General features: G+C 43.0%; 1 protein-coding gene across 1 annotated transcript in view; it reads left to right on the top strand.

The window, feature by feature from the left end:
- The window catches only part of KANK1 (KN motif and ankyrin repeat domains 1), a 169,491-nt gene that overhangs the window by 121,424 nt on the left and 21,676 nt on the right, over positions 1–26,391 (top strand). Inside the window, 4 exon segments of the mRNA XM_029613151.1 lie at positions 1,224–1,329; positions 2,358–2,582; positions 14,687–14,774; positions 19,239–19,458. Coding sequence (XP_029469011.1) covers positions 1,224–1,329; positions 2,358–2,582; positions 14,687–14,774; positions 19,239–19,458 — 639 coding nt within the window.

Genomic DNA, 26,391 nt, shown 5'->3' on the forward strand with positions numbered 1-26,391 from the left:
AACCCTCATTATACTGTTTGGCTCCATGATGTCCTAAGATGATTGAGTTGGGACTGCAATCGTTGCCCACTTGTATTGATATCACAGAAGTGTATATACTCCAAAGCAGGGCTTTCCAAAACAGTCTTAGGGAGCTCTCAACTAGCTGGGTTTTCAGGATAACCCTAACGAATATGCATAACATAAATTTGCATATACAGGGTCTTCAGGGTGTGCAAAATGATCTCATGCATGTTTATTATGGATATCCTGAAAACCCAACTAGCTATGGATCATTAGGACAGGTTTGGAAGTCCTGCCATAAAGACATTTACCAGAAACAAAGGCCTGGTATTTGGAACAAAAATATAATTTATTTTTTTTGTGCAATTTATACTTTATTGAGTTTTCAAATACACATCATGTATTCAATAATTTTCAAATTATTTAAAAATTAAATGTAATCATTCCACATAATAATATACAAATATCAAATAACCAATAACATTCTTAAATTGGCTGATTATATCACAATAATAAGGGGGCCATTTAAAGTAAAGTTTAAACAAAAAACAGAAAATAATTATAATTTTTTTTAAAGCATGTTGATTCTTTTTTTTCACTTTTAGTAGTACATAGTCCAGTAGCTGGCCATATTGTCCATGATATCCTGTTCATTAGTTTGCTATATAGATCTTTCTCTGTAGATCTGCAGAAGATTTTTAAAGAGAAAATACATTTTAAGCACACACATGTACGGGGCAATAATCAGAAGTGTTTATGCAGATAACCATGGTTTGATTATTATGCGTCCCACTTTGTATGCTGTTGCCCATGTTAAAAGTGGGCAGGGTTAGATTGGGGGAATGAGAGTACAAGCGGAGATTTAATTTTCAAACCTGCATGTGTAGTTTTTTGGTGTGTACTTTGCACCTGCTCCCATGGGGGTATTTTTGTACCTCCATCGTGTGTCGGCCACGTTTTCCAAGGGACTCCTTAGGAAAATTAATTTGCAGTCCCACAGATGGACTTCATGGTTTGCGGGGAGTTTCATTATTGTCTGCATAATGGATACAGGTATATAAATAAACATTGTTTACACATTACCATAGGTGCTTGCACATGAGGAATAAATATTAGGTTAAACAATCGGCCAGCTTTCATTTTGAGTTTAAACAAGTTCTGCATAATTTAAAAGGGCTGCATTTCAGTTCTTGCCTCTCTTCTGTATGCTCATTTAACAGAAATTGCAAGTAATCAAAATACACTGAAGTCAATCATGAAAAAAAAGGATGGGAAAAAGTCCAGCAATGCAAAGAAGAACCTTCAATTCGTTGGCATCAATGGAGGGTAAAAATTGCTTTCTTTATTTGTCTATGTGTGTTTGCCGAGTTACATTTCACATACAGCTTTTAAAGTTGATTTCAAGTTGGAAAGAGCTTATGAAGAAAATAAGTATTTCTATACCAGATGCATAATGAATGTAATTATTAATCAAAGTGACCTTTTCTACCGTCTAACTCATTGAAAAACAGTTTTTATAGACAAATGAGAAGTTTTGACATGTAGACTTGTGGAGTCATATCCACTTTCTCGTACATGACCTTACATTCGTTCATAAAATTGAGAAAATCCCATAGCGCGTGCACTGTAAGGGAGAACAGGGCTCTGTCATTCACATACTGAGCACCTGTCTGATAGCATTAAGATCGATATTGGGTTCTTGGTGCAGGCCAACCTATTTCCAAGATTGTTTCAAATGCAAAATGTTTTCTGAGGATATCAGTGTTCATTGCTAATGATTACCCAAAGCAGGTGTCGGCATTACTTGTCTTGAGAAGGCGTATCAAATACTATCCTTGGAAGATGTCAGTAAACCACAAGAACAAAGCCCCTCCCCATTCTTGGGCAGGCTTTGCTCTTTATTATCAATAAGAATGTACTAAACATTTTTCCATAGGCAGAGTTCATCAGGCCTATAGAAATGTATTTTTCTGAAATGTGTGTTCATCAGATGTCTCACCTTTAAGTTGTGATGTATGGTATTACTTGCTGCTACCTGCTGTCCCTTTCTCACTCATGATCAGTGTCCACCTCCCCTCTTGTTCAGCCTTCTCTCCTCCCTCCCTTCCCTCAGCAGCCTGAATCTTTCAGCAGGGCAGAAGAGGGGCTGTTGATTCATGTCCCTCTACCACTGCTAGGGGTGCTGGAAGAACTGCTCCTCTTCCTCCTCCTTCCGTTTCCCCACCTGTGCGATGCTAGTTTTAAATGGAGAGGTGTCTTTGCCCTCTGCCCTTCTGGTGTGTGATCTTCATAAGTAACACCATAAACTTCCTAGAACCTACCCGCCTGCCTTCAGATGCCATTTGCCTTTCCAGGTATGAAACAACATCAAGTGATGATTCCAGCTCAGATGATACTTCCTCTACAGAGTCTGACGACGAGTGTGAGGTGGACGAGTCTTGTAATGAGGGCACCAAGGACGCGTCCTCTGGGTCCTTAACAGAACGAGGAGTTGAGATCGATGGTGTCGAACCAGTCTCAGAGGAAGCAGTGCTACCGGCTGAGGAAAGCGAGCCTGAGAAGGTGGAAATAAGAGAGAGGTGCTATAGATTAATTTTTTTCTTTTCATCTTTCTTTAGTATTTTGGTACAGTAGTACAGGTGACACCATCAGTTTTACACTTCATGAGGAAAAGAAAAGGTCTTCTGACAGCACTGGTCTTTTTGCCAGAAAGCACCAAAACTTATTTTGGTATTGACTGGCCACACATATTTCCACCACGGCCATGGAAACCCAAGGATAGCAATTAACATTCTTTGAGCGTGACTAGCAATTACTTTTGGTATTCCAGGAAACCAGAGATGTTTTCTACATATCTGATTTTATAAAAACAGAACATAAATCCCCCCCCTTTTTGCTGTGCTTCTCCAGCACATAATTTTTAGGGTTGTGCTGTCATTGGGTTTTCTTTCCTTTAGCATTCATTAATTTTATTTTTTTGGTGCACACAAAATGTATTAGTGCGCATTAAATCGTGCTAACATGCAGTAAATGAGGGTTAGCATGTGCTAAAACAAAATTTAAAAAAATACCAAAAAATGCCTAATCTTAAAGAACATTTTTTTTGGCTGTGCACCCCTGATGATTTAGTCACAGCACTTGCCTGCACAATTTGTGAATTATCAAAAAGTTGGAAAGGCTGACTTTCATTTTGATTGTGTTTTAGAAACTGCCTTCTGTGTTTATCTCTCATTGGGGGGGGTTGCATGTCGCCTGGAGTAGACTCCGCCCTTAGACACGTTCCTGAGATATTATAAGAAATCCTCCTCTACAATGCTGACTGGCCAGCTCTGCCCTGATTGTCACGCTGGCCATCAATGGAGTGCAACCTACAGGAACATGAAGGAAAATTGCTGCTAAAAGTGGAACTGGGAAAAAATAGAAAATGTTTTAATACGTTAGGCTCTTTCCCCTTCTCCCTTTCCCTTAAGTGTTAAGGATGAAAAAAAAAAAAAACCGGGGAGAAAAAGCACATGGAGCCCATTATGCAGCGCCAGTTAGCTAGATAAGTTGGGACTTAACCAGATAAGTGGTGGTGATTCAGTTTCTGGCTACGTTCAGTGGCCACTTAGCCTGATACCTATGTGGCTAAATAGTTATCCATGTAAGTGGTGGGCAGGCTGGGGATGTTCCAGGGAGGAGCTAATTATCCAGATAAGTGGCAACATTCAAATTTATCCAGCTAAGTTATCTGAATAAATTAGATCTGCTATTGAGCAGGTATGAAGTTAGCCAAATAAACTTATTTAGCCAACTCATACTTATCTGGGTATATTCAGTGGCATGGCCATGCCTTTGAATATCTCAGCTAAGTTAGCCATTTATATTTATTTATTTATTTTATTTATTTAACAGGTTGTTTTTTTTTATACCGACCTTCATAGTAAATAACCATATCGGATCGGTTTACAATTAACAAGAGTAAAAACTGGGGTAACAATTCAAGTAAACGAAGGATAAACAATAGGTAGGAATGAGTCAAAGTTACAATCAACAGGGTAAGAGAACTTGGAAGCTTGCAACAAGCTGGAAAGAAGATAAGGTAGGAAATAAAATATAAAGTGATACCATAGAGCGTACGGGTTAAAGCTTAATGGTGCTTTAACCTGGTAGAGTCAGAGTCCAATCATGAGTATAAAAGCCAGAACGGGTAAGCGTGAGGACAACTAGTGATTGTCTGGTGGGTTGGCGAAGGCTTGGTGAAAGAGCCAGGTTTTAAGTCTTTTTCTAAAAGTTAAAAGGCAGGGCTCCACTCTGAGATTTGATGGGATGCTATTCCAGATAGAAGGGCCAGCTATCGAAAAAGCTCTGTCTTTGGTCATCGAGAGGCGTGAAGCTTTAGTAGGGGGAAATTTCAGAGTGCCTTTGAGGATATCTCTAGTTGGTCTGTTGGAGGAGTGGAGTTTGAATGGGATTTCCAGGTCGAGTTGAAGATGATGATGGATGGTTTTATGAATTACGGTGATTGATTTGTATAGAATTCTGAAATTAACTGGTAACCAGTGTAGGTTTCTGAGGATGGGTGAGATGTGTTCGCTGCGGCTAGTACTGGTCAGCAATCTCGCAGCCGCATTTTGTATCATCTGCAGTGGTTTGGTAGTGGATTTGGGGAGGCCTAGGAAAAGGGCACTGCAGTAGTCTATTTTGGCGAACAGAAGCGCTTGAAGGACTGTCCTGAAGTCGTGGAAGAATAAGAGTGGTTTAAGTCGTTTTAGAACCTGTAATCTGAAGAAACAGTCTTTGGAGGTTGTGTTGACCATTTTCTTAAGGTTTAGTCGATTGTCTAGTATTACCCCAAGGTCTCTAACCTGCTTACAGGTAATGTGAGAGATGTGTGGTGATGGTGGGGGGATATTGATTTCATTTGAGGAGATGTGGAGCAGCTCTGTCTTAGAGGCGTTGAGAACCAGGTTTAAGCTGTTGAGTAGATTAGTGATGGAAAGAAGGCAGTTATTCCAATGGGTGAGCACTTTTGAGATTGATTCTGTTATCGGGATTGATTCTGTTATCGGGATTGATTCTGTTATATGTTTATCCAGCTAACCTTTCCTAGCCAAATATGGATCTTATTAAGACTAGCTTTCAATAAAAGTTAAAGATTATATGGTAAATGGGCAAGATTGTGTACCAGCAGCCAAGAGGTTTATAAACAGGTTTCATTTACACATATATCAGATCTGTGTAATAAAGAACACGTTCTGTTATGAAAGCCTTTTTTGTTGTATAATGAACATTTCAATAAACAGTCTTCATTCCATATAAATTTGCTTTCTGCAGGCAGGTGATCTTTGTATAGATTTGTGGCAATAGGAATTCCATTAGCACCATCATAACATGAAGGGTAGCTTTAGTTAGGCCCCTGTAGATTTTGTACTGTGAATAATTTATACATATGTATAGTATACTGAATATTGTACAGCTCCTACTTACAGTTCTGTGACTATGCTGAAATCACTTGTACTGCAGTGCCAGGGACCCTGGTTTGCATTTCCTGTTCTATTGTGGGCTGGTAAGTTTTGAGCATATTGTGGAAGAAATGCACTTTTGAGCTCCAGGGAGAGAAGGCATGTGCCTGCTGCAACCATGGTGAACCCCCAGTGTTCTCATGTTACCTGAGAAGAGTGTTTTCAATGTGGGAAAAATGGGTAGAAAAAAAAGTGAATGTCAGAAAAAGTAATGCTTATAAAGGGCCATTTCTTTGTCAACAAGCAGGCATGTATCGGCCATACCGCATGGATGATGTCATCCAACAGCGGGGACACAAATCTACTTCTCAAAGTTTAGATGAATTGTTTCTGAGCATGCTTGGGACTTCTTGCATGCAGTCACTGCCTCATGAGATTCACTCTTTCTTTGCGCTACTGTATGGATGTGTTTCATAGTCTTCCTCTACATTTTTGGCTGTCTAATTTTTGGTGTAGTCTGGTCTTGTTGTGAATCGTTTCTTCATTGCCTCGGGAGCCGCTGAACAGAACTTTTCAATTCTACCAAAAAATAAATAAATAAATAAGATTTATGAAAAAAAACAAAGCTAAGAAGCCTGCAGTCAGCAGGTTTAAGGCTTGTGGTTTGTGAGTATTGCAAGTCCATCAGACACCAACTCTGCATTTGGTGCCCGGGCCCGAACCATGATTTTCCTAAAAGTTCCATTGTAGTCTGACATCTCCATGGGGCACAGCAGTCCTGAGCCGGGAAGATGGAGACCTTGCAGAAGACGCTGTCAGATAAGACCCCAAAGCTTCGGCATGAGAGCGAGCAGAAGAGCATCTCCACCTCCCAGAGTGAGGCCTTGTGGGAATCCTGGCACCACAAGAAGCATTAATTGAAATGGGACCATTCTTACTCTCACAAGTCAGGGAAGGCTTCCTTACTGTCTGCCTCCCCCTCCCCCAGCTTCAAGAACCATCACAGGTCAGGGATTTGGCAAGGCACAGAATCTGATGACATCAGATGAAGCTCTAAGAAGAGTGCTCTCGGGGGCAGTCTCCTTCAGCGCTGAAGAAGCCCATGCAGTGTTCTATCTTTGATACCGAAAAAAGAGGTAGCAGAAGATCCCCATTCTGCCAAGCCACTTGTACCCAAATCCAGTATCATCCATATTATCAGCATAGAGCAATGCCAATGCATCCCAGACACCTTCCCCCCCTCTGATGCATCTTCAGTCTCCTTGGAGCTGAGCACTTTGGCACAGGGAAGCAAATGTTCTTCAGCTTTGGAAAGCAGAACTTGGTTCAGAGGGCATCTTTGCCAGCACCAATAATTAGATCTGGTGCTGGCCAATAGGATACATTGGCGCAACAGGTGCAGAGTGTGTCAGAATTTGGCCCTTCCATAGTTGCAACTTCTGCACTTCTGAACTCCTATTGGGCACTGTAGCCATCAGTGAGGATGAGCCTATGAGAGTGTCAGAAGAGGATGTATGTCCTATTCTAGTACAAACTATAGTAGTAGGTAGTATAGCACTGATTATGTTCCTGGAACCTTCTCTTACAGAGCTCAATCGAAGAAACTTAACAAAGAATTCATCTTAACATATTCATTGTTTATTCACAGTTGCTTGAAGAGAACAGATTTTTGGGACCAAAAACAATAAACAATGAATATGTTAAAATTAATTCTTTAAGTTTCTTCGATTGAGCTCTGTAAGACAAGATTCCATGAACATAATCAGCGCTATACTACCTACTACTGTAGTCTGTACTTATTACTGTATACCGCTCATCGTCTCCTCTCCTCATCAGCTTGTGCTACTCTAGTACAAAACATAACATAAGAACATAAGAATTGCCACACTGGGTCAGACCAAGAGTCTGTCAAGCCCAATATCCTGTTTTCAACAGTGGCCAATCCAAGTCACAAGTACCTGGCAAGTACCCAAACATTAGATAGATCACAAGCTACTATTGCTTATTAATTACTGTGATAGCAGTTTATAGAATTAGACTCTAGGAACTTATCCAAATCTTTTTTAAACCCGGTAACACTTAACTGCTGAAACCACATCCCCTGGCAATGAATTCCAGAGTTTAACTGTGCGCTGAGTGAAAAAGAATTTTCTTTGATTTGTTTTAAATGAGCTACTTTCTAACTTTCTAACTTTCTAACTTTTCGGTTATTTAAATGAGCTACTTTCTAACTTTCGGTTATTTACTCTTTCGGATAGTAGAAGGACTAGGGGACACTCCATGAAGTTAGCATGGGGCACATTTAAAACTAATCAGAGAAAGTTTACTATTTCAATGAACCTGCTAATTTTTGACCAATATCTTCACTTTCCTTTCTTATAAAAGTAATGGAATCATGTCTTGTTTCAGTTAAGAGTTTCTCGATAAAATCAATTCAGTTTCTGACGTTACCAAAATACAGAAATTCTTCCATTATCCCGTACTGATACCATGCTTAGAGGATTTGACACCGGTACCTGTTACATATTAATTCTACTAGATACAAATTCAGCATTTGATACAATAAACCATAAAATTCTCATAACCCTTCTGAGTGATGCTGGAATATCCAGGCCAGTGCTTTCCTAGTTCTCTTCTCACCTCTCTGAATGATCTTACCAAGTGTGCATAGCTTCCTCCTCCTCTTCTTGGCAACATATTAACACAGATGTACCGCAAGGCTCTGCCCTTTCCGTTGCACTTTTTAACATTTACATAGCTCTTTCTATACTCTTCTTTCAATTCTTGGTCTTATTTACAAAATCTATGTAGTCATTCTGATATTTTTCTCCCTTAAAAACTTCATGGACTGCTACTTTTATTTTGCTGCACTTTGGGGCCAATGTAATACAGTGCACTAAGTCCAGCGCTCTGTATAAGCTGCAGTTGGATGCGGATTGTAGAGGCACTAACTAATCCCCTTATGCAATAAATTCAGCATCCATTTTCTTAACCGGCAGACAGCCATCAACAGCGGACCTCTCTCTGGCTTGCACTGTCAAGGAGGCGCGAGCCCTAATGTAAATATTGCATCGCGCCCCAGGAGATGAAATTCTCATTCTAAGATGCTGTATTAAATAAGAGATGCCAGACTCTTTCTGCTATAATAATCTATGTATACTTTTAGTACATTTCCAGAAATATATTTATTAGCAATGTATTTATTTAAAATCACTTATATCTCATGCCATCCAAGGTTCGGGGCAGGTAACATAAAAACATCCATAAAATTCATAATAAAATCATTATATACATATCTGAACAATATTGTCCAGGAAGTCATCTGAAAAGATGGCGCAGATTGTAGACAGTCTTTAAATTGTGTAGGATCAATATGGGGATGTTTAAGAAACGATGATTGTTCATGAGATGGATTATGAAGTGGTGCAGGCAATATAATATTAACATTTATTAAATAATAATCAGACCTTGTCTATTTGTGTATTTTGTTCTGGTGATTTAAAATATGATGAATTTAGGAAGAATAAATACAATGTATTTCTGACTTTATGGGTTAGGGCGTGAATAATTTGAAACTATCCCCAAGTATCTAGAAGGTCTAAGAATGCATCACATGCAGGAGATAGATTTTCAAGGTTTACGTGAAGATTGAAGTCACCTAGTATGAGCATTTTAACAGGGTCTATTGGAGCATTCATAAAACATTTGGGGATCTGTTGTGTTGTGGAAAACCAGGGGGGCAATATGTGAGGCATATGTTAAATAGTTTAGAAGACATTTTTCAAAAAGTGAGGGCACTGACATTGGGACATGGGTAAGTTTTAGAATATAATTGCAATAGAGAAGGTACAGAGAAGGGCTACCAAAATGATAAGGGAAATGGAACAGCTCCCCTATGAGGAAAGACTAAAGAGGTTAGGACTTTTCAGCTTGGAGAAGAGACGGCTGAGGGGGGATATGATAGAGGTGTTTAAAATCATGAGAGGTCTAGAACGGGTAGATGTGAATCTGTTATTTACTCTTTCGGATAATAGAAAGACTAGGGGCACTCCATAAAGTTAGCATTTGGCACATTTAAAACTAATCGGTGAAAGTTCTTTTTTACTCAACGCACAATTAAACTCTGGAATTTGTTGCCAGAGGATGTGGTTAGTGCAGTTAGTATAGCTGTGTTTAAAAAAGGATTGGATAAGTTCTTGGAGGAGAAGTCCATTACCTGCTATTAATTAAGTTGACTTAGAAAATAGCCACTGCTATTATTAGCAACGGTAACATGGAATAGACTTAGTTTTTGGGTACTTGCCAGGTTTTTATGGCCTGGATTGGCCACTGTTGGAAACAGGATGCTGGGCTTGATGGACCCTTGGTCTGACCCAGTATGGCATGTTCTTATGTTCTTATACCATGACTTTTTACTTTTCCTAGAAGCCTCTCATGAGGAACTTTATCAAATGCCTTCTGAAAATCCAAGTACGTGGACAAGTGCGAAATGATGCATATAGGGAAAAATGACACTTGCTGTAGTTACACAATTTTAGGTTCTGTCTTAGAGTTACCACCTAGGAAAGAGATTTAGGGTCATAGTGGATAATACGCTGAAATTGGTTCAGTATAGAGATATGAATCGGAACCAGAATCGGTTCCGATTTCAGTTCCGATTCACATCTCTATAGATGTGAATCGGAACCAGAATCAGTTCCGATTTCACTCCCGATTCACATCTCTAGTTTCAGTGTGCTGTGGCGATCAGAAAAGCAAACAGAATGTTAGGAATTATTAGGAAGAGAATGGCAAATAAAACAGAGGATGTCATAATGCCTCTGTATCGCTCCATGGTGAGACCGCACCTTGAACACTGTGTGCAGTTCTGGTCACCGCATCTCAAAAAGGATATAGCTACACTGGAGAAAGTGCAGAGAAGAGAGACCAAACTACGGGGCATGGAACAGCTGCCCTATGAGGAAAGACTAAAGAAGTTAGGGCTGTTCACTTTGGAGAAGAGACGACTGAGGGAAGATATGATAGAAGTCTACAAAATCATGAAAGGACTTCAACAAGTTAATGTAAATCAGTTATTTACTCTCTCAGATAATAGAAGGACCGGGAGCACTCCATGAAGTTAGCAAGTAGCTCATTTAAAATAAATTGAAGAAATTTAATTTTTAACTGAGTGCATAGTTAAGCTCTGGAATTAATTGCCAGAGGATTTGGTTACAGCAGTTAGTGTAACTGGGTTTAAAAAAGGTTTGGATAAGTTCTTAAAGGAAAATCCATAAACTGCTATTACGGTAATTAATAAGCAGTAATAGATTGTGATCTATCTAATGTTTGGGTACTTGCCAGGTATATGTGACTTGGATTGGTCACTTTTGGAACCAGGTTACTGGGCTTGATGGTCTGACCCAGTATGTCATATCTTATGTTCTTAGTTAATGTATTGTGAGGCAAAGCATGCCATCCGTGTTAGAGAGGGCAGCAGCTAGAGCCCATTTCACCCTTTTTTTGTTCCTCATGTCACCAAACCACTTTCCTGCTTCAGCCCAGACAGATTGGCTGGCAGTCTTTATTTAGTTGGAAATGTGCAAAGTTTATTTTCACATTGGTCCATATTCTGATCCAAACCCTGAGCACTGACACCAGATGCAAAAATTCATTCGTTGTAGGCTCCTTACATTGCAACAGTAAGACTTGCGAAAGTTTGAGGCATCTGGTCTACATAGAGCAGTCCTAATCCCTCTCCAGTGCAGCAACAAACTGGAGAGAAGGGTTGAAAATTTATGGGATAAGATTGACTGCACTCCTGCTATTTGCATTTCCTGCCTGGTCTATTCTGCCTTCTGTCTGGATCATTGGAGCTGCTATCTGCTTATTTTCCCTGGTTCCCGGCACAGCTTCCGCTCTGCCACTGGAGACCTGCCCCCTTATTACATCATTCTGGGGCGCTGCTGACTATAACAGCTGACACAGGACACCGGAGGAAATCGACTGCACTCCTGCTGGCTTGCATTACCTACCTGGACTGTTCTGCATTCTATCTGGATCATTGGAGCTGCTATCCTCTTTTTTTCCCTGGTTTTCATTACAGCTCCTTCTCTGCCCCTGGAGTCCCACCCCTTATTACATCATCTGGGGCACCATTGTTTATAAGAACTGAGACAGGTGGGGCCCTGCGCTGAAGATGTACACACTTTCATCACGTGCACAAAATGTTTAACAAAGGAGCCTGCCCCTTTGTGCGCACCTGAGTATCATTTAGAGTGACCATTCTGCTCTACTCATACTCCAGTGGTCTACTTATCAACACCAAGGCCTGCTTAATATTGGATATTCATCATCATGGGGCATGGTTGCTATGGAGGATTACATCACAGACCACTTTCACCTGGACCTAATAGGTCAGCTCTGATTAACATTCCATTGATCAAACAAAAATTAACACGTTTCCATTGTCCTCATTGTAATGTTAATCAATGTTCAATCCATAAATAAAAAAGCTCCTATCATTTATTTGCTTACCAACTTTAATCCTGACTACCTCTGCATTACTGAAAGCTGGTGTACTTCCATCGATGTGGCATTACTAAACCAATGTTGCCCTAATAATTATACATATTTCTCTCGACATAGACAACAAAGAAGAAGGGGAGGTCTCTTAATCTTTATCAAAAAAAATTCACTATAATAATCTAACTTTTCACATATCTAAGAAGGTACAGAACCTAAGGGTCATATTTGACTTATCTTTGTCCAAGAAACCACATAATTCACACATTACATAGACTTTCATTCCTGAAATTAAAAATGCTACGACACATCAAACTATATCTGGATCAGAATGACTTCAGAACTATTCTTCAATCCTTCATCTTCTCATCAATACACTACTGTAACTCACTTTTCATTGGTTTACCACAAAATACCCTTCACGCTTTGGATATCACTCAAAATGCAGCAGCACGACTACTGACCCGTTCTAATATATGTGACCATATTACACTAGTTCTGTTTTCACTCCATCGGCTACAGTGACATAGAGAATTCAATATAAACTGGCTACTATTATGCATAATCTAATAAATAACATCACATCTCCCTGAATATACATCCAGCAGAATACTATATTCATCACAACAACAATTACTCGACATCCCGTCACCATGTCACGCCTGTCTCAGTTGCACTAGAGAAAGGGCCTTCTCAATTGCTGGCCCACCATTCCTTATCGTTTCACCTTTGTAATATCTTTGTAACCCAAATAAATTCAAGAAAGCCCTAAAAGCCTTTTAAAGATTTAATGCCAACAGATTCCAGCAGTTGATCAGTTATGTCCTTTGTAATAAGTCTGTAACAGAGCAACTGGTGCCGTCTAAACCTTACATTAATAAGCGCACAACTAGAACTAAATGGTATATGCAATCTCTCACACTTCTAAAGCAATCCCTGAGAAGGGCAGAAGCAAGATGGAGACATAATTCATCATAAAAGAACTTAGACTCATACCGCGATCTACTCGATCAATACAGAAAGCCATTAACTCAACTAAAAGAAACTTTTTTTCAAAATGTCTTAGATGCCATGCAAAGTCCACGAGAGCTTTTTTTATATCATTCACAATTTGATTAAATCTCCAACATCCTTTAAAATCTCACAATTTTCAGACTCTATAATAAACTCCTGTAAAATCATTTGCCTCGTTTCTCTCAGACAAGATAGCTAATATTTGCAGGCCTTCTCCTACTTATACACCCCTTTAAACAATAATAATTCTATCCTTTGGGCTGAATTCAAACCAGTTGCTACAACTGAAGTATTATAAATTATCATTAAGCTTAACTCATCATCATCCCCGTTCAACAGTATTATTACAAATTTCCAGTCAATTAATTTTAGATTCAATATCGCAAATCATTAACTGTTCTCTGTACTCAAGTTACATGCCTTTGCATCTTTAAAAAGCAATTGTTCGTCCCTTATCCAAGCAAAATGCCATACTGGGTCAGACCAAGGGTCCATCAAGCCCAGCATCCTGTTTCCAACAGTGGCCAATCCAGGCCATAAGAACCTGGCAAGTACCCAAAAACTAAGTCTATTCCATGTTACCATTGCTAATGGCAGTGGCTATTCTCTAAGAGAACTTAATAGCAGGTAATGGACTTCTCCTCCAAGAACTTATCCAATCCTTTTTTAAACACAGCTATACTAACTGCACTAACCACATCCTCTGGCAACAAATTCCAGAGTTTAATTGTGCGTTGAGTAAAATAGAACTTTCTCCAATTAGTTTTAAATGTGCCCCATGCTAACTTCATGGAGTGCCCCCTAGTCTTTCTACTATCCGAAAGAGTAAATAACCGATTCACATCTACCCGTTCTAGACCTCTCATGATTTTAAACATCTCTATCATATTCCCCCTCAGTCGTCTCTTCTCCAAGCTGAAAAGTCCTAACCTCTTTAGTCTTTCCTCATAGGGGAGTTGTTCCATTCCCCTTATCATTTTGGTAGCCCTTCTCTGTACCTTCTTCATCGCAATTATATCTTTTTTGAGATGCGGCGACCAGAATTGTACGCAGTATTCAAGGTGCGGTCTCACCATGGAGCGATACAGAGGCATTATGACATTTTCCGTTTTATTCACCATTCCCTTTCTAATAATTCCCAACATTCTGTTTGCTTTTTTGACTGCCGCAGCACACTGAACCGACGATTTCAATGTGTTATCCACTATGACGCCTAGATCTCTTTCTTGGGTTGTAGCACCTAATATGGAACCCAACATTGTGTATTTATAGCATGGGTTATTTTTCCCTATATGCATCACCTTGCACTTATCCACATTAAATTTCATCTGCTATTTGGATGCCCAATTTTCCAGTCTCACAAGGTCTTCCTGCAATTTATCACAATCTGCTTGTGTTTAAACTACTCTGAACAATTTTGTGTCATAGCATAGCAAGAGAGTGCTTATGTACAGATCCCACAGTTCTAGATTAATTATTGAAAGCTGGTCAGCGAAAGTTTGTGACATGTAATAGTCCATATGATTTTTGAGGTGCCATTGTTACAGAGGTTTTTTTGTTTTTGTTTTTTTTTTTACTGTGGGAGTGCACCAATTTTTCAGATTACAAAAAAAAATGATTAAAAGTTTATGTGCCAGGTCCCTTCTTGTTCTGTGTGCAATCTTTGATTTTTGTTGTCTGTACTAAATCTCATGTAAAGCATTTTTATTTTGTTGACTCAGGTATGAACTGAGTGAGAAGATGATGTCTGCGTGCAATATACTGAAAGAGAACTTAGATGATCCTAAGTCTCTGTCCAGCAAAGATGTGGTAAGTCTAACTCTTGAGGAGATGGAGTATATAGTTTCTGTTTTGGGTTGTTTTCTGACTCTGCAGTTTCCTGCTGCTTAACTTTTGGGCTTTGTCAAAACCAGTCTTTACTGGAGCCACAGTACTATAAACTTTCATTTCTAACCGTCTGGGGGTTTTCACCCTTTTTTTATTCCTCCCTCTCATACCAGCTTCACATCTCCAGCTCTAGCTAGCCTGAAAAAGAGAAACCAGGCTGAGGAAAGTAACCCGGTTCCTGCTCACACCTGGATCAGTCCAGACTCCTGGGTTTTGCCTCCCTTCCAGCAGATGGAGACAGGGAAGATTTCACTGACACTGGCATATAACCTGGTGTGCCACCTGCAGTCCCTCAGTATTTCTCATGTCTCCAGCAGATGGTAAAGATGCAAATCCCTGCAGCCCAAAAAAATGAGAAAAGGACACAGTATTTTGAGTAATTCCTCCCAGGACGTTGTGAGGCTATCCCTCCTGATTTTTTAGGTAGATGAGCAGGGGCCCCTCCTGAGCAGGGGCTTAGTATTTTCACCGTCGGGGGTGCATAGCTTGTGGGGCCAATTCCTTCCCCCCCACCAGGAGAACTTTTGGAGTCCTGCAGCTCTCCTGCTGCACAGGAAAGTATTCTTGGCATATATTAAAATTAAAAAAAAAAAAGAATAAAAAGTGAGTGGCAGTGCTTGTGGCAGGCAGGGGGGGCTGCGGGTGCCGGAGAGCATGTTGCATCTGGGACAGGGGTTCTCTGGTGCAGGGCTTGACGGCCACGCGGTCGGGTTTGTTTGCCGGTGCGGCAGTGCTGGTCAGCCATGCAGTCAGGCCTTCTTTTGCCAGTGCAATGAATTTCCTGCGTAGTCCAATGGCGCACAGCACTGCCTGCCGCTCTTGTATATGCGCACGCGGCTTTCCCATTTGGGACTTTGTTCCCGAATGCTTCTCTGGTGAAGAGGGCGGGTCGGGGCAGACAGAAGCCGCGCCGGTGCAGCAAAGCAGGCATAAGGCAGGTGCAGGAGCGCCTCTGAAGTCAGCCCTCCCCTCCCCGGCCAGGCATAGGAAGGCGGCATTGTTTTCCTCAACAGAAGGCTCTTCAGGGCAGTTCAGGCGATTGGAGAATTTTCCTCCCCCATTGTCTCCAGCAGTGCAGGGCACCACTAATGAGAGAGAGCCCGATTCAGATGCAGAGGAGGACCTCTTTAGGGATGGTTCGGGGGGCCCCACAATGTTTTCTTCAGAGTTTGTGCTGCTTATGCATGAGGAATACTTAGCAAGGAAAACAAATGTGAAGCAGTCGGGCCAGGCTAAGGGACCCCTTGGTCCACATCCTGGGAAAAGACCTAGGAATGCCAGGGATCAGATTCCTAGGCAGGCTCACAGGGTCTTTGGGAGGATGACGTGTCCTGGTAGTCCAGATGGAGACTCTTAATGATTCAGAGCACAGGGTTCCATCGGTATTGGTCGATCCTGATCCAGTTGTCCCTGATACTAGCCCAGATGTGACGGACCGTGAGCCAGGTGCCAGTTGCTGAAGGAGATGACCCTAAAGTGGCTTGTCTTTTTCGTAAGGAAGGGTTGTGGCCTTTGATTCCTCATGTTCTGGGAGAGTTGGGGATCAAGGTTCCCCAGGAGGAGTCTGATCAAGAAGGGGTAGACCCAGTCATGAATGGCCCCTGGGGCCCAGCAAAAGCCTTCCCCTATTACAAGTCAGTGAAGAAGCTGGTGGTCAGGGAGTGGACACTCCTGAGATAGGCCTTTGGACTGATCCGTGGTATTCCAGGAACGAAAATTAGCAGGTAAGAACCAATTTTCCTATCTTCTGCATGATAGTGTGCATTACTGCCATTGGGCCAACTCATTGGATTTCTTTTTTTTTTCTTTTAAAGTGTTTTTGTTTTGGTGGGTGAGGGCATTAAAATTCTGAGCTTTACAGAAAAGAGGAGCATGCTCAATCTCCCAGATGTGGCTGCACAGAAGGCCCTGCTTGTGAGGTATTTTGGGATCCTGCTCTTGCTTGGTCATATCTCAAACCAGGTTATTACTATTACAGCATGTAACGACAATTGAAGTGCTGATCCAGCATGCATAGTATATATGCATATCAATTTGCATCGTCCTCAAATAAACCCAGATCAGGAAACAACTTATGATATCAGTGGTACAAGAAACTGCTGGCTCCATTATGACTATTGGATGCTTCTGTGATTTGCCACAAGATCTTCTATCAGTTTACTAGAGAACGGCGTCACGCTGTGCACTGATTCTCCCCCATTTGCTCCCTCATGATTTAACACACACACACCCCCTCCAGTTCCTAGACAGTATGACCAGGAGGCACAGATCTCACCGGTCCTGATAACTGGAGAGAAGTCAGAGGTTGGTGCACTAGTGGCATCATTCTTCCCTCCTTTTTGCTAGATCACACCACCTCTATGGCTCCCCAACCCCTCCCAGACATGTTGGAGTGTAGACTCTCAAATCCTATTGCACTATGGCTTGAGCCTTTGGAAAAGAGAAGTGTAGTGGGGTGTGACTTGTATGCTTATCATGTGTGCATAGACTCAGGGAGTGGAGGAGTAACCTAGTGGGCTTGAGTCCCACTGTCGCTCCTTTGGATCTTGGGCAAGTCACTTTACCCTCCATTGCCTCCGGTACAAACTTGGATTGTAAGTCCTCTGGGGATAGTAAATGAGGAGTAAATGTAGGCCAGTGAAGGAATTTCCTAACTTGAGTATCATGTGGTACATAACAGCACATGCCTCAAGCACTATCATGCAGATTCCGTACGGTGCGCTCAGGCCAAGCGCACCGTTAGCCCCCATTTGGACGCGCGTTTTCGACGCGCTATTATTACCCCTTATACAGTAAGGGGTAATAGTGCGCGGAAAACGCGCATCCACCCCCTCCCCCCCCCCCCCCCCCCCCCCGAAACTAATAGCGCACTCAACATGCAAATGCATGTTGATGAGCCTATTAGTTATTCCCACTCGATACAGAAAGTAAAATGTGCAGCCAAGCCGCACATTTTAATCTCAGAAATTAACGCCTGCCCAAAAGCAGGAGTTAATTTTGGCCGGCACTGGGAAAGTGTACAGAAAAGCAGAAAAAACAGCTTTTCTGTACACCCTCCGACTTAATTTCATAGCGATATTAAGTCGGAGGCCCCAGAAATAAAAAATAAAAAAAAATCTTTAAAAAAAAAAATCTGCCCATGGGTTGGAAAACGGACGCTCAATTTTGCCGGTGTCCGTTTTCCGAACCCGTGGCTGTCAGCGGGTTCGACAACTGATGCTGGTAAAATTAAGCGTCAGCTGTCAAACCCGCTGACAGCCGCCGCTTCTGCCAATAAGGAGGCGCTGGGAGAGGCCTGGGTACGAGTTGGGAGAGCGGGTGCTCACCTCGGAGCGCCGGCTCTCCCGCACACTTTACTGAATCGGCCCTTTTGAAAGGTGAGAAAAAGAAAACAATGTTTTACAGTGGTTAACTGCTGTGCACAAGTCTTTGGAGTGTGGAGAGGGAGGATGGACTAAAGCTGTTTGTTGGCCTGTTGTGAACTGTTAAAATGAAAGGCTGGGTGGTAAAGCAAGTTTCCTAGGTTCACAGAATCAGTGGAATAGCTAGGTTCGGTGCTCTGGAGTCCAGATACTGTGACCATAAGAACATAAGAAATTGCCATGCTGGGTCAGACCAAGGGTCCATCAAGCCCAGCATCCTGTTTCCAACAGAGGCCAAACCAGGCCACAAGAACCTGGCAATTATCCAAACACTAAGAAGATCCCATGCTACTGATGCAATTAATAGCAGTGGCTATTCCCTAAGTAAACTTCATTAATAGCCATTAATGGACTTCTCCTCCAAGAACGTATCCAAACCTTTTTTGAACCCAGCTTCACTAACTGCCCTAACCACATCCTCTGGCAACAAATTCCAGAGCTTTATTGTGCGTTGAGTGAAAAAGAATTTTCTCCGATTAGTCTTAAATGTGCTACTTGCTAACTTCATGGAATGCCCCCTAGTCCTTCTCTTGTTCGAAAGTGTAAATAACCGATTCACATCTACTCGTTCAAGACCTCTCATGATCTTAAAGACCTCTATCATATCCCCCCTCAGCCTCATTTCCCTCCTGGCACTGGCGAATAAGGCTGAGTGCTCTCCATCTTGGACACAGAAATAAATGCCGGTGCCAGTAGATTATATTAGTATAGAGATGAACTGGTACTAGCATCCAGTTTTGTCGTATGTTGCCTTGGTAGAAAATGCTTTTGTATCGTTCAGCATTAGGCCTTATTTTGCTTTCTCTCTCCTCTGCCATTTCCACACTGTGCCCTCCCCCCTAAGACTCTCACAACACACACACACACACACACATTTATTTTTGTCTTGCCTTTTTGTAACACATGGTGCTATAGCGGTGAGGCATTAATGAATCTGAGGGTCGCTGATTTGTTCTTTTGGCAGAGGGTGTGCGTGAACACCATCCAGCACGAGTGGTTCCGAGTGTCGAGTCAGAAGTCAGCCATCCCTGCCATGGTAGAAGACTACATAACCGCTTTCACCAAGATCTCTCCTGATGTCCTGAGACATGTTGTTAATATGGCAGATGGCAACGGCAACACTGCTCTCCATTACAGTGTTTCCCACTCAAACTTTGAGATTGTGAAGCTGCTTTTGGATGCAAGTAAGTTGGAGCCTTCTCTGTGAGATGAAGCTGCAGTTTGTGTTTACAAAAAGTCTGCAACATTCTGTTTAGCATTTCAGATTATTTTAAACCATGAGGCCAATCAAAATGTTTTGAGGGTTTTTTCTTTTTTTCATAAATCACTCTTTGCTATCTTTTCTGCAACTCCTGTGGTAATTAAGAAAGGAATTCTATTCATTATTTGTGTGGTGTCATTTGTATACACTTCTCTGGACAGCATCATTTCTGGTCCTTGCCCAGAAGAACTTAAATGCTTAAGTCATAGTTTGAAACCACAAAAACGATGCACTGTTGTTTTTTCGAGGGATATGAATACCATAGATAAATAAACAAGATATCACCTCTGTTGAGCTAATTATGCCATGTTATGATTTCAAAAATATTTTAATAAGAGAAATCTCTCTAAATCGTTAAGTGATTTTCAATCTCTCAAAATTGAGAGCAGTTTTTCTCACAAAAACGATCTTTTGACCACAAAATTTTCTCCGTATAACAATGTCTAATATGCGAGAACATTATATGTCGGCGTTTTTTTGAGAAAAATTCGGCGTTTGGTTATGTAAAATATAATTGAGAACATACCAAGTTTTTAGAGTCACGACATCAACACGTAAAAGAATATATAAAAAAAGTAATTCACGGGTTGGAGGAGGTCGGTTTATGATTAAAATTACTATACACTGCTGGATGCGGTGATATAAGGAGATTGTATGAAACCTTCCTCTTCTTTCCCAAAACATTTTTTTGTGGTCAAAAGATTGTTTTTGTGAGAAAAACTGCTCTCAATTTTGAGAGATTGAAAATCACTTAACGATTTAGAGAGATTTCTCTTATTAAAATATTTTTGAAATAATCCATTGTAAAGCCTGCTATTATATCATTTTATATTGTGAACCGTTATTTATATTCATTGTAAAGCTATTTGCTATGTTATGTTACACTGTGAACCGAGGTGATGTTTTGCTACGTGCCCCGGTATATAAAAATTCTTTAAATAAATAAATAAATAAATAAATAACATGGCATAATTAGCTCAACAGATGTGATATCTTGTTTATTTATAAATCATAGTTTGAGCACAAGGAAGGTTAAGTCGCTTACTAAAGGACAGACAGTGAGTGGTGGATATAAAGTAGTGGTAGCAAAGTGCACGGGAGGTGGAAGGGTTGCTTGTCTGTACATCTTCACCACTATGTACACAGTCTTTCTCACAGGAGAAGCAGGATGTTAGTCCTCACATATGGGTGACATCACAGGATGGAGCCCAATCACGGAATACTTCTGTCAAAGTTTCCAGAACTTTGACTGGCCCCTACTGGGCATGCCCAGCATGGCACTAACCCTGCAGCCAGCAGGGGTCCCCCTTCAGTCTTCTTTTTTCCGCAGTAGCCACACGGATAAGGAGCTCTGCAGAGATTCCTGACAGGAATTTTCCTCATGGAATTACTAAAATTTAATTTACCCCACAGGGATCCCTCCTTCAACTTTTTCAACCCACGGTACTCCGGTAAGTTTTTTATCCGTTTTCCATTGATTACTGTCGAGTTTGGCCCTCGCGGCCTACTGGCCGTCGACCGTACCACGGCTCAATTTTTTCATGGCCATGACGTCGGGGTTCCGCCGGTGCCCGGAATGTAATCGCACCATGTCCATCACAGACCCTCACAAAGTCTGTGTAATGTGTCTTGGAAGTGAGCACAATGTCCTAACCACCAAATGTGCCCCTATGACACCAAAAGGTCGGAAGGCTAGAATGGAGAAGATGGAACTTCTCTTCCATGCTCAAACTCTGACGCCGTCGATTGCATCGACGTCGTCAGAACCAGTACCGCCAACTTTGCGCCAGCATCAACCTCCGGCCGCTGACCGTCCGGCATCGACAACGTCTTGGCCTTTGTCACCCTCTACTCCCCCTCAGGACCGAGGGGATCGTAGAGATAAACATCGCCACCGGAATTGAAAGTCTCGGACCATTGAGGAAGCAAAATCATCGACCTCACCATCGTCCGAGCCGACGTCGAAGAAACCCCGTCCAGAAAAGGCACCGACCTTTTCGGCGACCGGGTCACCAAGGCAACCCTCACCTGACAGGGTATTGGGAGCCGCGACTCCGCCTTTAACGGTGGTCCCTCCGGCTATGCCTCTGCCTCCTTCTTCTGTTCCGGAGCCGGGGTTGCTTGCTCCAGGTCTCCGAGAGCTACTGGACCGGATGGTTCAGGAGGCCATTGACAAGGCGATACATCAACTGCAGGTTCCTCCAACACCGGTACCGATTGCGGAACCGACCATTGACTCGATTCCAGCAGCGTTGGCACCGCTGCTCTCGAGGATGGAAGTGCTTATGGCTGCTTTTCTACCGATGGATCCCAGGTCACCGATGGCTCCGGTGCCCTCCCCGCTTGCTTTGTCATCGGGAGGAGAAACACCGTTCCGCATCCCTCCTTCGGGAGTTCTGCCGATGCCTCAGCCGTCGATGCCAATCCACCCATCGGTGCCAATGTGTCCATCGGCACCACCAAGCCATCCATCGATGCCTGCACTGGTGCCTTCGATGCCGTCATCGGTGCCTGCAGTTATTCCTTCGAGTCCTTCAGAGTCTCGACCAGGACCTTCAGGGATCCCACCGCCCTGTCCTCCTCTAGTCCCTAGAGGACCAGGTGCTGATCCCTACGACACCTGGACTGATTATTCTTCACCAGACACCAATGATTTGCCTTCACCATCTTCACCTACTGAAAGTAGAAAGCATTCTCCTCCAGAGGACCTTTCCTTCATAAATTTAGTGAAGGAAATGTCTGAATTGGTTCCCTTCCAATTGCAGGCTGAACAAGATGACAGGCATCAAATGATGGAGCTGTTACAATCCCTGGATGCTCCCAAGGAAATAACCTCCATCCCTATCCACCAGGTTCTTCTAGATCTCCTCAAAAAGAACTGGGAACATCCTGGCTCGGTTGCTCCAGTAAACGGAAAAGCTGACACGACCTATCTCGTTCAGTCAGCTCCAGGCTTTCGCAAACCTCAATTGGATCACCAAACTGTGGTTGTCTAATCTGCCCAGAAAAGAGCAAGGAGATCAAAACCTCACACTTCCTTTCCCCCAGGCAAGGAACAGAAATTCCTAGATGCCATTGGTCGCCGTGTTTTCCAGGGATCAATGCTCATCTCCAGAATTGCCTCTTATCTCTATATGACTCAATACAACAGGGTCTTATTTAAGCAGCTACAAGACTTAACAGACTCCCTGCCTCAGCAATTTCAAGAGCAACTCCAAACCCTAGTAAACAAAGGGTTTGAGGCAGGCAAGCATGAGATCAGATCATCTTACGATATCTTTGACACTGCTACCAGAGTATCTGCAGCTGCTATTTCAGCAAGACAATGGGTCTTCCAACCTTCACCCTGAAGTACAGGACAGATTGTCTGACCTGCCCTGTGTAGGAGACAATCTGTTTGGCGAGCAGATTCAACGGGTGGTGGCAGAACTCAAGGACCATCATGAAACCCTGAGACAGCTCTCTCTGATGCTTTCTGAGTACTCTTCAAAACAGCCTTTTCGGAAGGACTCTAAGAAGTCATTCTTCCGCCCGAAGAAGTCCTACCCGCCACCATCTAGAACCCGTTCTACGAGACCGTTTCAAAAAGCTCACTCTCATCAGACACGAAAACAAAAACCACAAGCAGCTCCTCAGCCGGGCCCTGCTTCCAGTTTTTGACTCTTGCATAGAGAACAGCAGCCAGCTTCCATTGCCTCACATACCAGTGGGAGGTTGATTGTGCCATTTCAACAACAGGTGGCACTCAATCACCTCAGACCAGGGGGTCCTGGCGATAATTGCTCAAGGTTATTGTCTGAACTTTCTCTTCATTCCACCGGACTCCCCACCTCTATCGACGTGGAGAACATCCGACCACTTGCTACTCCTGGAGCAGGAGGTCTCCCTCCTCCTCCAATCCAGAGCAATAGAACCAGTGCCATACTCACAACAAGGCCTAGGGTTCTATTCCCGGTACTTTCTAATCCCCAAAAAATCGGGAGGCGTTCGTCCAATTCTGGATGTATGTGCCCTCAACAAGTACCTCCAGCGAGAGAAGTTCAAAATGGTAACCTTGGGCTCTCTTCTTCCTCTTCTACAAAGAGGAGACTGGCTCTGCTCTCTAGACCTCCAGGACGCATACACTCATATCGCGATAATTCCATCTCATTGCAAATACATGAGGTTTCTAGTAGGCCCCAAGCACTACCAATACCGAGTGCTTCCAGTCAGCCTCGCGTCTGCACCACGAGTCTTCACAAAATGCCTCGTCGTAGTTGCGGCCTTCCTCAGGACTCAAGGTGTCCACGTCTACCCCTATCTAGATGATTGGTTAATCAGGGCTCCCACTCAGCAAGCTGCTCTGTCGTCCCTACATCTTACCTTACACACTCTAATTTCGCTCAGATTTCTCATCAATTATGACAAATCCTACTTAGTCCCATCTCAAACCTTATCGTTCATTGGGGCAGACTTGGACATCTTGCAGGCAAAGGCTTTTCTGCCTCAACAGCGAGCTCTCATGCTTGTGTCTCTTGCACACCAGCTGCAGTCTCAGCACTCCACGACTGCACACCACTTTCTCATCCTCCTGGGACACATGGCATTTATTTATTTATTTATTTATTTTTGTGTGACGACATTCGATCTGAGATATCACATCGGTTTACATTCAGGTACTGTAGGTATTTCCCTATCCCCAGAGGGCTTACAATCTAAGTTTTGTACCTGAGACAATGGAGGGTAAAGTGACTTGCCCAAGGTCACAAGGAGCGACAGCAGGACTTGAACGCTGGTCTCCTGGTTCATAGCCCACTGCTCTAACCACTAGGCATTCTCAGTTCAGGTCACCCCGATGGCCCGCTTGGCCATGAGAGTCATGCAGTGGACTCAAAGGTCACAATGGACTCAATCCATTCAGCCCCTGTCGACCATTGTCAATGTAACTGACTCACTACGTCAGTCTCTCGCCTGGTGGAGAAATCAGGTCAGTCTCCTCCAGGGTTTGCTCTTCCAGGCTCCAGACCCTCAAATAACTCTCACCACCGATGCTTCCAACCTCGGCTGGGGAGCCCATGTGGCCGATCTGCAGACACAAGGATCTATGTCTCCAGAGGAAGCCAAACACCAAATAAATTTCCTGGAGCTTCGAGCAGTCAGATATGCTCTCAGGGTATTTTAGTATAGCCTCTCCAACCAAGTCATCCTGATCCAGACGGACAACCAGGTGGCCATGTGGTACATCAACAAACAGGGAGGGACAGGCTCCTACCTTCTGTGTCAGGAAGCTGCGCAGATATAGGCAGAAGCCCTCTCCCACTCGATGTACCTCAGGGCCACCTACTTGCCGGGAGTGGACAATGTGTTGACAGACAAGCTAAGTTGCACCTTTCAACCGCACAAGTGGTCTCTCAAACCCTCAGTAGCGAACTCGATCTTCCACCAATGGGGTTATCCTCAAATAGACCTCTTTGCGTAACCTCAAAATCACAAAGTAGACAACTTCTGCTCTCTCACTCACAGCCAACACGATCAGCCAAGAGACGAGTTCTCCCTATCATGGGCAACAGGTCTTCTATATGCATTCCCTCCACTTCCACTTCTCTCGAAGACTCTCTTGAAGTTAAGTCAGGTCAAGGGAACCATGATCTTGATAGCACCCCACTGGCCGCGCCAAGTGTGGTTTCCAATACTTCAGGATCTCTCCATTCGCAGGCACATTCCCTTGGGAAAGGACCCGCTTCTGATCACTCAAAAAAACAGGTGCCTATGCCACCCCAATCTTCAGGCCTTATCCCTGACGGCATGGATGTTAAAAGGTTAATCCTTCAACCACTTAACCTTTCTGAGCCAGTCTCCCATGTCCTGATTGCTTCACGGAAGCCTTCCACGAGGAAATCATATTCTTAAAAATGGACCAGGTTCACGTCATGGTGCTCTTCTCAATCCCTTGACCCCTTTACCTGTCCATTCACCAAGTTTCTGGACTATATCTGGCATTTGTCAGAGTCAGATCTTAAAACTTCCTCCATCAGAATGCATGTCAGTGCGGTAGCTGCTTTCCATAAAGGTGTCTGGGATGTTCCTATATCAGTACAACCCCTTGTAACACGTTTTTTGAAGGGCTTGCTTCACCTCAAGCCTCCTTTGCGTCCTCCGGCCCCTTCTTGAGACCTCATCCTAGTTTTGGGTCGGCTCATGAAACCACCATTCAAGCTTCTTCAATCCTGTGACTTTCGCTAACTCACATGGAAAGTGATTTTCCTTTTGGCAATCACTTCGGCTCGCAGAGTTAGTGAGTTACAGGACCAGACAGTACTCCGCACTCACCCTAAGTTCTTACCTAAGGTAGTATCAAAGTTTCACATTAATCAATCCATTATACTACCTACCTTTTTCCCAGGCCCCATTCCAATCCAGGAGAGCAGGCTCTGCATACCCTTGACTGTAAACGGGCTCTAGCGTTCTACCTAGACCGTACAGCTGCCCACAGGAAAAGCACTCAATTGTTTGTCTCTTTCCATTCCATCAAATTGGGGCAGCCTGTGGGTAAGAAGACTCTCTCTTCCTGGTTGGCGGACTGCATATCCTTTTGCTATCAGCAAGCGGGCATTCCACTTCAAGACCGTGTTAAAGCACACTCTCAGGCTGATACAGTACAGTGCGCTCCAGCGGAGTGCACTGTTAACCCGCGATTGGACGCGTGTTTTCGACGCGCTAGCTTTACCCCTTATTCAGTAAGGGGTAATAGAGCGTCGAAAACGCGCGTCCAACCCCCCAAACCTAATAGCACCCGCAACATGCAAATGCATGTTGATGGCCCTATCAGGTATTCCCGCGCAATTCAGTAAGTAAAATGTGCAGCTAAGCCGCACAT

This window comes from Rhinatrema bivittatum, chromosome 1 (assembly GCF_901001135.1).
Source record: "Rhinatrema bivittatum chromosome 1, aRhiBiv1.1, whole genome shotgun sequence".
Taxonomy (NCBI): domain Eukaryota; kingdom Metazoa; phylum Chordata; class Amphibia; order Gymnophiona; family Rhinatrematidae; genus Rhinatrema; species Rhinatrema bivittatum.